Below are 13301 nucleotides of genomic sequence, written 5' to 3'. Positions count from 1 at the left end.
TGAGAGTACACTGAGGCCTTAGTCAAAGCCTGTCTTTGGGGTCCATGCTGTGGGATCAGACTTCTGGAAAACCATCTTTTGGGTAGCTCGTGGCTCTTTACCCCAGGAAAAGTATGGGCTGATTTCTTGGAGGAAGGTCTCATATTCTGCATGTCTTCAGGGCACCACCAGGCATTGAGCAGAGCCCAGGTGGTGCTCCAGAGGAGATTATGCCAGCTACCAGGCAGAGCAGGGAAGCCCATAGTGAGAGGAACAGTGGTGCCACACTCTTCCTGTGGACTGGCTGGGCCAAGCACACCTCATACCATGTAGTAACCTGCCTCAGGGCTGGGGGGAGATGCTGCCTTGCCTGTTGTGTTACAGGTGAAGAGGTTGCCACATGGAGAGGTGAGGTCACGTGCCCCAGACTGCCCAGCTGAGAAGTGAGTGCTGAGATTTGGGCCCAGGCCTGCCTGCCTCAGAGCCTGCTTGGTGTGAAGTGGTATATCATTGTGGGTTTGATTTGCATTTCCCTGTTGATTAGTGATGTTGATTAGTATCTTTCAGGTGCCTGTTGGTCAGTTGTAGATCTTTGGAGAAATGTGTGTTCAAGTTCTTTGCCTTTTTTCAATCAGATTTTTTGTTCTTTTGTTGTTGAGTTTTATGAGTTCTTTGTATATTCTAGTTATCAATCCCTTATTATACAGGTGATTTGCAAATATTTTCTCCTATTCTTTGCGTTTTTACTCATTTGATAGTGTCCTTTGCTGCATAAAAGTTTTCATTTTGATAAAGTCTGCTTTGTCTTTTTGTTTGTGTCCTTGGTCTCCTATGTAATAACTCATTGCCAAATCCAATGGCATGAAGCTTTTTTCCTGTTTTAATAGTTTTATAGTTTTATCTCATATACTTGGGTCTTTCATCCATTTTGAGTTAGGCAAGGGTCCAACTTCATTCTTCTGTGTGTGTGGATAGCCTGTTTTCTAGCACCATCTGTGGAAATGACTATCCTTTCTACATTGAATGGTCTTAGCACCCTTGTCGAAAATTATATGCCTGTATTTTTGAGAGTTTATTTCTGAGCTTTCTATTCTGTTGGTCTGTATGTCTTTTTATGTCAGTACCACACTGTGTTGATTACTGTAGCTTTGCAAAAAGTTCTGAAATGGTTCGAACCCACGAACCACGAGTCAAGTCAGACACTTAACTGACTGAGCCACCCAGGCACCCCTTTCAAGATTGTTTTGACTGTTCAGATTCTATTTAAGTTTAGGATAGATTTTTATTCTATTTCTGCAAGAAACATTGTTGAGATTTTGATAAGGATTACAATCAATTTGTAAATTTTTTTGGATAGTCTTGGCATCTAAATAATACTTAGTCTTGGGGCACCTGGGTGGCTCAGTCAGTTAAGTGTCTGACTCTTGATTTCGGCTCAGTCATGATCTCATAGTTGGTGAGTTTGAGCCACATCTTGGGCTTCATGCTAACAGTGTAGACAGAGCCTGCTTGGGATTCTCTCTCTCTTTCCCTCTCTCTCTTTCCCTCTCTCTCTGCCCCTCCCCCGTGCTCTCGCTCTCTCTCTTCTCTCAAAATAAATAAACTTAAAAAGGTAATACTACATAATAATAATAATACAATATAATAGTAATATTTTGTAGTATTTCTTTAATTTCTTTGAGCAGTGTTTTATAGTTTTCATTGTACAAATTTTTCACCTCTTTGGTTAATTTGTAAGTATTTTATTCTTTTTAATGCTATTATAAATTTTTAAAAAATTAAAAAATATATTTTTTTAATCTTTATTTATTTTTGAGAGAGAGACAGAGTGTGAGCAGGGGAGGAGCAGAGAGAGAGGGAGACACAGCATCCAAAGCAGGCTCCAGGCCCTGAGCTGTCAGCACAGAGCCCGATGCAGGGCTTGAACTCATGAACCGTGATATCATGACCTGAGCTGAAGTCAGACACTGAACCGACTGAGCCACCCAGGCATCCCTTAAAAATTATTTTGTTTATTTATCTTGGTTTATTTTGAGAGAGAGAGAGAGCATGTGCACACATGCACAAGCCCAGGAGGGGCAGGGAGAAGGAGAGACACAATCCCAAGCAGGCTCTGCACTGTCAGTGCAGAGCCCGATTTGGGGCTTGAACTCAGGAACCATGAGATCATGACCTAAGCCAAGATCAAGGGCCGGACGCTTAACCGACTGTACCACCCAGGCGCCCGAAATGAAATTGTTTTCTTAAATTTTTTTTTCACATTTTTTATTGTTAGTGTATAGAAACGCAGCTGATTGTGTGTTGACTTTGTATCTTGCTGCTTTGCTGAACTTACTCGTTCTAACAGTTTTTTTGTGTAATCTTCAGGGTTTTCTATGTATAAGGTTATATCATCTGTGAGTAGAGATAACTTTACTTCTTCTTTTCCAATTTGGATACCTTTTATTTCTTTTTCTTACCTAATTTCTCTGGCTAGAAATTCCAGTACTGTGTTGAATAGAAGTGGCAAGAGCAGGCATCCTTGGCTAGTTCCTGATTTTAGAGGAAAATGTTTCAGCTTTCACTATTGAGTATAATGTTCACTGTCGGTTTTTTATATATGGATTTATTAGGTTGAAGTAGTTTCTTTCTTTTTGTCATTGTTGACTGTTTTTATCACAAAAGGATGTTGAATTTTGCCAAATGCTTTTTCTGCATTGAGATGATGATGTGATTTTTGTTTTTCAATCTGTTAATATGGTTTATTACATTGATAAATTTTTGTATTGAACTATTTTTGCATTGCTAAAATAAATCCCACTTGGTCATGGTATATAATTCTTTTAATATGCCACTGAATTCAGTTTGCTAGTGTTTTGCAGATTTTTAGATCAGTGTTCATAAGGAATATTGGTCTATAGTTTTCCTTTTTTTGTAGTATTTGGCTTTGATACCAGGGCGGTGAATTATGAAGTGTTCCCTCCTCTTCAGTTTTTTGGCAGAGTTCGAAAAGGATTGGTGTTAGTTCTTCTCTCGGTGCTTGGTAGAATTCACCAGTGAAGCCATCAGGTCCAGGACTTTTCTTTGTGGGGAAGATTTTGTTTATTCATTCAGTCTCCTTACTAGTTAATTTCGTTCCTTCCTTCCTTCCTTCCTTCCTTCCTTCCTTCCTTCCTTCCTTCTTCTCTCTTCCTTCCTTCCTTTCCCTTCCTTCCTTTTCCTTCCTTCCTTCCTTCCTCCCTCCCTTCCTGCCTTCCTCCCTTCCTTTTCCTTCCTTCCTTCCTTTGTTCTGTGGAGCTTGAACTTGTGACCTGAAGATCAAGAGTCTCATGCTGTACTGACTGAGCCAGCCAGGTGCCCCACTAGTTAATTTGAGAGAAATACAAATCTGTTTTTCTTAACCCATTTTAGTTTCATATTATGGCCAACTAACAGGAAAAGGGCATGGGGCATCTGGGTGGCTCAGTCAGCTGAATTTCTGACTTCAGCTCCGGTCATGATCTTGGTGTTTGTGAGTTCGAGCCCTGCATAGGGCTCGATGCTGTCAGCTTGGAGCCCATTTCAGATCCTCAGTTCACCCGCCCCCTGCGCTCTGCCCCTTCCCTGCTTGCATGCCTATGCTCTCTCTCTCTCTCTCAAAAATAAACATTAAAAAACAAAAAAAGATAAAAGGCATAATTGAGAAAGAAGGGGAACTTCATAGGAGACAAGTGGAGGGCAATGGGAGCCTTACCTGCTTTCTCATGCGTAGCCTGTCCCCTCTAAAGGATGGCCCTGAGAATTCTGCTCTGTGCTGTGTCTTTGTCCTGTTAAGTGTGGTGGGGATGTGGCCTTATGGGGTTAGCCACACCCACCAACATGCTTCCAAATGGATGGGGTTGGCCACAGGCAGGGTCCTCATGAGGCTGACCAGTTAGCATCCCTGACATTTTTCTCAGAATTTTTCTTTTTCTTTTCTTTTCTTTTCTTTTCTTCTTTTCTTTTCTTTTCTTTTCTTTTCTTTTCTTTTCTTTCCTTTCCTTTCCTTTCCTTTCCTTTCCTTCCTTTTCTTTCTTTTTTCTTTCTTTCTTTCTTTCTTTCTTTCTTTCTTTCTTTCTTTCTTTCTTTCTTTTCTTTCTTTTCTTTCTTCTTTTTTTTTAATTCTGACAGGGCTTCTGAGCAGCCATACAGAAAGTGGTCAGGCAGTTGAAAACCTGTCTGGAGTTGCCACCATCTCTCCTGACCAGAGGCTTTCTTGGTGACTAGACACTTGTCAGCTGTTGGCCCCTTTAAGCCCTCCATCCCACCTGTAATCCCCACCGTGGGACGGTGTCAGCTGGTAGGTAGGCTTTGGGAGACCACCCCCAGGTTGGGTTCCCTGCCTGGTTCTGGCGTGAGGTCTCGCTGGCACCAAAGTCTGACACGGCTGTCCCAGGGAAGCTTTGCTGCCGTGGGACAGTGCTGTGTTTATCAGGTCAGAGCCCTCATGGGCATTGTGACCTAGGGGACAGCACCCATCTTGTAAGTGAGGAAACTGAAGGTCACACCCAAGGTTTGGTCAAGAGGACTCAAGGAGAGCTGGGTACTTCTTTGAGGATATTCTTCCTTGTATGGCTCCTGGGACATGGTGGAGGACAGGAATCTTTGCCATGATGGCATCTGAGGAGTGTCTCTCTTCACAGAGCTGTGCCTTAGCATGGAGTGGCCACTTAATAGATGTTCTTGGGGTCTCTGGGACTATAGCTCAGACCTGGTTGCCTTTATGGGGGCACCTGGCCCAGGTTGGCTCTCTTCAGCTTCAAGGGTTTGGGGGGTACTCAGTGCTTCTCCTAAGTCTAGCTGTCAGGCTCTATGGGGCTGGCAGACTTCTGTGAAGGTGTGTGTGGTGATACGGGTTGCGGCTGGGGAGCCTGGCCCCTGTGCTGCATGCCTAATCAGGAGTCCTGGCCCTGTCTCATCTCTGCACCTTTTCAGGGTCCAGCCGCTCCTGTCCTCACCACCCCACCATCCTACAGCTAGATGGCTACCTCCAGTAAGGGTCTCAGTGGCAGCCAGTGTCTCTTCTGTGCTCCAAACAGGGCTTCCAGATCCGTCTTAGAAGCTGGAGGCCTTAGGACGGCCTCAGGCCCAACTTTGCTCAGGGACCCTTCTCTCCGAGGAGCCACATGGCCTGCCTCTCTCTGCCCATGCAGTTCTTCTTAAAATGCTGCCTCCCCCAGGAGGCCTTCTTGGGCCTCCTGGCTAATGTGGCCACCTCTGTACTTTCTGTTCCTCCCTTCATTTTCTTCTTAGGACTTGGTGATGTGTGACATATACCATGCATTCACATATTTAACTTGCTTAGGTGTCTCTCCCCAGCTGGAACATCCTCCACGAAGATGGTTTTTTTGTCTGTCATACCCACCATTGCATTCCCTGTGCCTCTCTGTGATAAGCACACAATCTGTATTTTTTTAATAGACGCAAGCATTAATGACCAGTTGGCAGGGGACAGGCAACCCAGTCCACACGGTGGCTAAGATATGGCACCAGGCATGCCAGGTATGGCACCTGGGGCAGGGCTTGCCGGGCCTGGGTGTGGATGGCTACACCTGTTGGTCCTGTTTGTTTCTTTTTGACGTTTTTCTGTGGGCTGACTGCTGCATCATGTCTTTCTGGTCCTAGCGTGCCCTTGGGGCTCAGTGGGCATTCGTTTCCTGTGAGGGGAAGGGACAGCTCTTCCAGCTCCATTCTGTAAACCATCATTCATTGCCCAGCATGAGCAGAACACAGAAATGGGAAAGGACCCAGGCTCATTGGCAGTGAGTGGAAGGTGGTATACAGGGCCCAGAGGTGCAGAGCTTCATGAATGGGGACAGGGAGTGGGGTCCCATGCTTCTTTGAAGGCAGTGGAAAGGCCCCAGTGGCTGTGGGCCCTGAGCAGTGGCCACCCTGATCTTTGTCTTGAAGAGCTGAGCACTCAGGGACAGTAGGGTGAATGAGCAGTACTGTGGCCTGGAGTACTACTGAGCAGTAGAATGAGCAGTACTGCTCACCTGGAGAGCAGTGAGGGGTGGTCCCAGTAGGAGGAGTCTCGTGGATACAGTGCCCCAGGACACAGCCAGACCCTCAAGAGTCTTTCCTGTGTGTCTCAGTGATGCCCTGTTTCAGAGCAGGCCTGCTCATCTGTGGGGTGAGGAGTAAAGATGGTGATTCTGAGTGCAGGTGTAAGTGGGGAGCCCTGGGTCACAGGCTAGGTTCTGTCTTGGTCTGGGTGCTGCACAGGCGGGGCCTGGACCCTCTTCTGGCTGTAGTTTACATGTCAATAGGATATCTGCTGGGTGCGTGGTGGGCAGAGTTGGCTGTGGGCCTCTGCTGCCCACCCAGGCTTTGCCTGCACCTTGTGGGCTATTCAGGTGGGGTGTGCATCTAATGTGAGATGGGTAGCTGTGCCAGGCCTTGAGCCAGAGCCCCTTGTGGCAGCCCCAGGAGGTGCGTGGTGTCATCTCCAATTTCTGGATGGGGACCTGCGGCCAGAAGGACAAGGGCCAGCCCCAGTTCTCAGCTAGTAAGTTGTGGGCAGGGTCCAGCCCGGCCTGGTGGCTCCCTAGTGGGCTGTCTCATCTCCTTGAGGCCTCTCCAGGTAGGGTACGGTTCTGACTCCTTTAACTTGTGTTCTTTGGTTCTTGTCCCAGCTGAATATCCACGTGGGAAACATTTCGCTGGTGGACCAGTTTGAGTGGGACATGTCAGAGAAGGAGAACTCACCAGAGAAATTTGCCCTGAAGCTGTGCTCAGAGCTGGGGCTGGGCGGGGAGTTTGTCACCACCATCGCATACAGCATTCGGGGACAGCTGAGCTGGCATCAGAAGACCTATGCCTTCAGGTAGGATCCCAGACAAGCCCCACCCTCCTTTGTAAACCTGTTCTGGGGAAAAGACGTCTCCCCTGTGTGTGGGACATGACAGCCTTCGGGTCTGTCGGAGCCCAGAAAAACGGTCTGGCCATGGGCAGCCGCAGCCAGCTCAGCGGCAACTTGTTGGCTTGTTCCTCCCGCCTCCTGTGTCTCAGTGGTAGGGCTCCCCACCCTTATCATGGTGGGGGTGACTCTGAGGAGGTTGGTTTATCTGCCCCCTCCATCCTCCAGCACCCCCACCCCCTGCCTGGGACAATCCTCTGTTGCCGAAAGCCCCTCTACACCTCCACCCTGCCGCCACCTCTGTATTCTCCCAGACTTTCCCTCTCTCAGGGTTGGGTCACCCACCCCAGGTTTGTCATCTGATGGACTTGCCTTCTGTCTCAAACAAGAGCTGCTCCAAACAGCCCTCCCCCCCAGCTTGTAAGAGTCAGGAGACCTCCAGCAGTTTTCTTTTTTACTGTTGCATCTTGCCAGTCAGAGACTTGTTGGTGAGCACCCATTTGGACTGGACCCCTATATAGGGTGCCGTGGAAGATAAAGAGCCACATCCAGGCTTGCCTGTGAAGGTGGAGTATAAACAGAACCTTCCAGACTGGTATCCTGTGGGTGGACCAGGGGACAGGGGCTCCCAGAGAGGCAGACATGGCCTTCCTATTGGTGGTGGCCCCACAGTGCAAAGTGTGGGCCTAGTAGGAGGTGGGGGCGGTGGACGTGAACTGATAGTAGAGCTTGCCTGCCTCAGGACTGTTCCACCATAACTGGCCCTGTTCCCTGTGCTCCTTTTCCTCTTGGGAAAGTACAGTCTGGGGGTGGCGCTGAGTATCCCTGCATCAAAAACAGGATGTTAGGATTTATTCTGCTCATCAAACTGTCATCGTCTACATTTGGCGATCATTACTCAAGGACCGCAGCTTAAAATGGCACATGAGGAGCAAGTACGAAGGTCTTTTTGCAAAGATAGGACAGTTAATGAGCTCGTGCGTATGTTTGTGTCTCAGCTGGTTTTCCCAGAAATCCCAGGAGACTGCTTTCCTTGCTGCTTCCTGTAAATCTGAGCAAGAGAGAAGGAATGACCGTACACCCTCAGGGCTTGAGGTCCCGGCCCTGGGAAACCACTGGGTTCTGTGGGGATCCAAGCACCGCCCATGCTCCAGGCATCTGGTCTGAGATGTCACATATGTCACCTTCCCGGAACCTCCCAGTGGCCCTACCAACTAGGTAGTCCTGCTTCACAGACAGAGCCCAGGCCCTGGGAGGAGGTGTCAGTGAGACGTGATGTAGTGTCTGGGTCCTTGAGAGCCCTGCTGGAGGTGTGGCCGTGCACGTCCGTTCATGTTGTGTTTGAGCCAAGGCCGACAGGCCTGAAGACCTGCCTGGGGTGGCCCCGCTCCCTGGAATGCTCCTGGAGGTGGGAAGTGGTAATGTTACAGGTCATGAGAGTGAGTACCCCAGGTACCTGAGCCCTCAGATGCTGGTTGAGCCTGAATCCATGTTCTGACTAGCAGATGGTGTGTGTGGAGTAGGGAGTATTCCTGCTGCAGGACCCTGAGGGTGTTGGCACATGTGGCAGCATCCCTCCTGCTCTGACCCCTGGGTGACCCGAGTGTCCTCCTAAAACTCTTGTCAAGCTTCAGGCTGTCAGCAGTGTGCCGGATAGCTCCAGAGTAGTACCCCCTGGGAACTCTGGTGGTGGTAGATCAGGACTTACAGCAGATCCCCCCCACCCCATCTCAGGAGCCAGTTAATGAATTCCATTTGGTGGACAGGGAGCATCACAGACCTCTATCCTGCTGCAGTCTGTAGTGCTGAGTGTGCAGGTTTCACGTCCTTGGGATTGAAGGCAGGGTGGCTTACTGGGGACCAGGGTGAGCACACATCCCCTCCACAGCAGCCCAGGCCAGCCAGGTTGGAGGGGCACAGCCTGCCTGGGATCTGGGAGGCAGCCCAGTGCCTCTTTTGCATCGGGACAGCTGTTTGTGTTTTCCCAGCTGACCAGGCCTCGAGCTCCTCAGGCTAGGTCCTGGCCCATTGTGTGTGCTGTGGTGTGGTCTGGGCAGCTGGATGCTGTGGATAGAGCTTGCAAGACCGAAGGGGAGGTTAGGGTCAGAGGCTGGCTTATTGTGGACTCCATCATCCAGTTCTGTGGACAGAACTATGGCCTTCTAAGGCAAGCAGGGAGGGGATTGGAACTTATGTCTCCTGACCCTGACCCACATTCTTACCACAGCACCACACCATCCCTTGGGAGCTCTCTTAACTCTCCTGGGGAGACCAGTGTCAGCCCTTCTCTCTGGGTTACTGCCTGGGGAGGTAGAGTGGGCTGCCATGGTCCCCACGGCCAGGGGCCACTTGGTCCATGGAGAGCCAGACCAGGAGCCCCCACCTGATCTCTACTGCACACAAGACTTGACACCTGCTGAGTCACATGACTCCTTAAAAGGGACTTTAAATTTTGGGCCTCTGTCATCCCATGTTGTAGATGCTCTGATCCCTGCAGGCCAGTCCTGTCTGTCTCCCCCTCACCAGACCTAGCCCAGTGTCCTGACTGCAGTGCTTGGTGATGGTGGTGTTGTGTCCATGGTGGAGCAGGGCGTGCTGCTGGTCACAGGACATTTGTGGGGGGTGGGGGTGGGGGCAGAATGTCCCACAAACTAGTCAGGGGAGTGAAGGCAGGCTGCTTCCTTTCAGCAGTGGGACAGGCAGGCCTGATGTGGGCAAGCCTGGGGGGGACACGCATGTGACAAACAGATTGGGGGCCCCAAGCTTCTAGAGGACAGAGCTGACCCAGAGTGACAGTGAGTGACAGGAGGGGGACAGAGCTCTGCCAGTGGAAGGGCCTGGGGCTGAGCAAAATATGTGGGAGTGTCAGACATTGACCCAAACCTGTGAGCTGCTACCTGGTTTGGAAAGTTGCATCAGTAGACTTACTGGCACCTCCTGCAGGCCAGCCCTGTGCCTGAGGCTGGGGACACAGAGAAGAAACAGTACTTTGTCTAGCAAGTGCACTGGAGGCTGCAGGCGCGAGGAGGGGAGCCACGGGTAGGCGGCATAGAACCTGGGTGAGGTGGCCGGGCAGGGTGCTAGACTGGGATGAAGCTGGAGATGGGCAGAGGGTCAGAGAGCCTGGTGGCTGGGATAGGTGGGGGACAGGGAGACAGTGTCACTGGCACATATCAGGGTCGGGAGACACCAGGGTCATTTTGGACTGGTTGACCATGAGCCACAGAGGTTACTCCTGGAACTCTGCCCTCTTGACGGCAGCAGGGTTTGCTTTCTTGCTTGTCTTTTTATAACAGCTGCATTGAGCTATAATGCAAATACTGTACAGTTCACCCATCTAGAGTGTGCCGTTCCTTGGTTTTCAGCATCCACAGAGTGGTGCCATCACACCATGACAATTTACAACATTTCCATCACCCAAAGGAAGCCTCACACCCTTTAGCAGCTGCTGCTGTGCCCCTCCAGTCTCCCAGCCCTGGGCAACTACTAATCTACTTGCTATCAACTTGCCTGTTGTGGATACTCTGTATAAATCAAATCATGTAATACATGCTCTTTTGTGGCTCATTTCTTAGTATCATTATTTCTGTGTGGCAGCCTGTATGGGAGCTTCATTCCTGTTTTATGGCGGAGTACAGTGCCGTCATACACATGTGCCATATTGTGTTTACCCAGTCATGGGTTGACGGACAGTCGGGTGGTTGACACTTCTGGGCTGTGGAGAGTGGCACTGGCTGTGAGCATTCATGTCCAAGTGTTTGTTAAACATCCATTTTCAGTTTCTTAGGTAGATCGTAGGAGAGGAATTGCTGGATCACGTGGTAGCTGTGTGTAGCATTTTGAGTTCCTGCCAGACTGCTTTCCAAAGCAGCTCACCATTGTACTTTTGCAACCAGTAGAATCAGGGCTTCTTTCTCGTTTTCTCCACATCCTCGCCAACATTTGTTACCTTTTTTTTTTTTTTTTTTTTAAATGTTTACTTACTTTTGGGGGAGAGAGAGAGGGAGAGAGAGAGAGCGCGTGCGTGCTCAAGCAGGGGAGGGGCAGAGAGAGAGGGAGACACAGAATCCAAGCAGAGCTGTCAGCACAGAGCCTGACGTGGGGCTCAAAACCCATGAAGCATGAGATCATGACCTGAGCTGAAGTTGGACGCTTAACCGACTGAACCACACAGGCACCCCTGTTAACCTGACTTTTTGATTCTCGCCATCCTAGTGGGGGAGGGGGAGGGAGTGGCATCTCGTTGGGGTCGTGATTTGCATTTCCCCACTGACAAATGATGATGGAGCATCTTCTCAGGTGCCTTTGGGCATTTGTATATCATCTTTAGAAAAATAGCTGCTCAGGTCCCTCAGTTTTTAATTGGGCTATTTGTATTTTTATTATTGAGTTGTAAGTGTTCTTTACATATTGTAGGTATAAGTTCCTATCAGAGGTACGGTTTACAAATACTTTCTACCACGTTGTAGCTTGTCTTTTCACTTTCATGACAGTGTCCCTTGAAGCACAGAAGCTTTAAATTTTGGTTGTAGTCCACTTTATTTTTTCTTTGGTTGCCTGTGCTTTAAAAAAAATTTTTTTTTTTAAGATTTTAAGTCATCTCTACACCCAGGGTAGGGCTCGAACTCAACAACCCTGACATCAAGAGTCCTATGCTGTCCCGACTGAGCCAGCCAGGCACCCCCTGCCTGTGCTTTTTAATATGATACCTACAGAACCTCTGCCTAATCCAAGGTCATCTTGTCCCAGTGCTCATTTGTTGGAAAGACTGGTCTTTCCCCATTGTATGGACTTTGGGTACCCTTGTCAAAAGCCAGTTGGCCATAAAGAGGAGGGTGCTGTTGAGTTCTCTCTCTCCCTCCCTCCCAGTGGAGTGGCCATGGGCAGGTAGGTCATTTCCCTTGAAGGCTCTGTCCTTCTCATTTGTAAAGTGAGTAGAGCAGTGGTTCTTGGCTGGCATTTGTATCATGTGAGGGCATAAAAGTGAGCCCATACTGAGATACCCCTAAAAGCTACGGCCCTGGGCCCCCTGACATCTCCGCCACAGCCCTCCCATTCTGGGCTCTGTGTCCCCACCTGGACTCTGCAGGGTGGTAGGAACATCTGGGATCACAGGGAGCCTTGAAGTCCATGATGCAGAATCCCCTCAAAGGAGGGGGGAGGCAAGGCGACCCCTGCCTGTGTGTTTGTCCCAAACCCGAGAGCCCTGGCTGGCTCTCGGCCCATTTCTTACATGGTTGGATTGAGCAGTTCTTATTTTAGAACAAACCCACTGGAGTGGAATCTTCCCAGAGCCAAGGGAAGGTAAACAAAGGGGCCTCCAGGACCTACTCACAAGCCCTTGTTTAAATTAAGAGGAAAACATGTTTTGCTTCCCTCAGCGTGGCTTGGCGCCTTTCATGTCTGCCCTCCCAAGGAAGGTGGCTGGGAGCCCTTGAGGTGAGGAATGATGTTTGGGTCTGTGGCTGGGTGGTTTCAGGATTGCCAAACACCACACTGGCTGGAGAAGAGCTCTCAGGAGCGGCTGAGGAGGGTTGGCCCCAGGGTACCACGTGTGGGGGCTGGTGCTGCTCTTGTCACTAGCCTCTGAGTCACCAGCACAAGCTTGGGGTTGGGGGACCTAGCTCAGCAGGAAGAAGTGAGCCCTGCTTCTGCAGGGGAGCCAGGGGCAGTTCTGGGTTGTGGTGACAGCCTTAGTGCATGCACCAGGCTGGGCCCTGTCTGCTCCCGGTCCTTGAGAATCAGGATGAGAACACTAGCACACAGGGAAGCCAGAACAGGCCCTCAGCTGCTGTGTGCCAGCTGGCAGTGTGAGGGGGCACAGCCTCCTGTCATGCCTGGGTGGACATCCCTCTCTAGCTGGCCACTCACACAACCTTGGGCACAAGTTCCAGGGAGACTGCGTGACAAGGCTCCTGGCACCTAGGGAGCCCCCTCAGTGGACATATGTTGGCTGTTTTAAATATAGTAATCCTCTGAAGAGCCCTCACAGCCCTGTAATTGTTCCTATTTTCCAAATGAGGTACCAGAAGCAAGGGCCACAGATCAGGGGTCCATCCTCTTTTATTCTGTCAGTGTCCTCCCATGCCTCCCCCTGGGCCCTGCCTGCCTTCACTCTTCTCAGAGGGAACTGTGCTGTGCAGGGCTCCAGGCTGAGGTGGGCAGACACTTGATAGGGCTGCAGTGGAGCAGGGTCAGCCTTCTGGGGGTGCTGGGCCTCGAGAGACAGGTGCAGCCTGGTGAAGAAAGGGAAAGGGGGTGGAAGAGATTCACTGTTAGGGCCACAGTCTGAGACTTATCTCCTGGGCCAGGAGTTTGAGCAGTCAGCTCTGAAGTATCCTTGCCTCTTCAGCCTCCTGTCACACAGGCTTGGAAATCAAGGCCCAGAGAGGGCAGCACCTCAGCTGTGTCCTCCCTTCTCTTGTGCTTTCTGCGTGTGTCTCCCTCACCCCTACTGCTGTGTGTC

At 50.0% G+C, this 13301-nt stretch overlaps 1 protein-coding gene across 2 annotated transcripts in view; it reads left to right on the top strand.

Moving 5' to 3' along the window:
* Window positions 1-13301, top strand: part of SMARCB1 (SWI/SNF related, matrix associated, actin dependent regulator of chromatin, subfamily b, member 1) — a 33979-nt gene that overhangs the window by 19143 nt on the left and 1535 nt on the right. For both annotated transcript variants that reach the window (XM_030336191.2, XM_030336192.2), the window contains exon 7: window positions 6612-6802. In XM_030336191.2, the coding sequence (XP_030192051.1) occupies window positions 6612-6802 (191 nt within the window). The remainder of the gene's footprint in view (window positions 1-6611; window positions 6803-13301) is intronic.

This window comes from Lynx canadensis, chromosome D3, assembly GCF_007474595.2.
Source record: "Lynx canadensis isolate LIC74 chromosome D3, mLynCan4.pri.v2, whole genome shotgun sequence".
Taxonomy (NCBI): domain Eukaryota; kingdom Metazoa; phylum Chordata; class Mammalia; order Carnivora; family Felidae; genus Lynx; species Lynx canadensis.
Note: the sequence above shows the minus strand (reverse complement) of the source record. Positions and strands in the feature narration are given on the sequence as shown.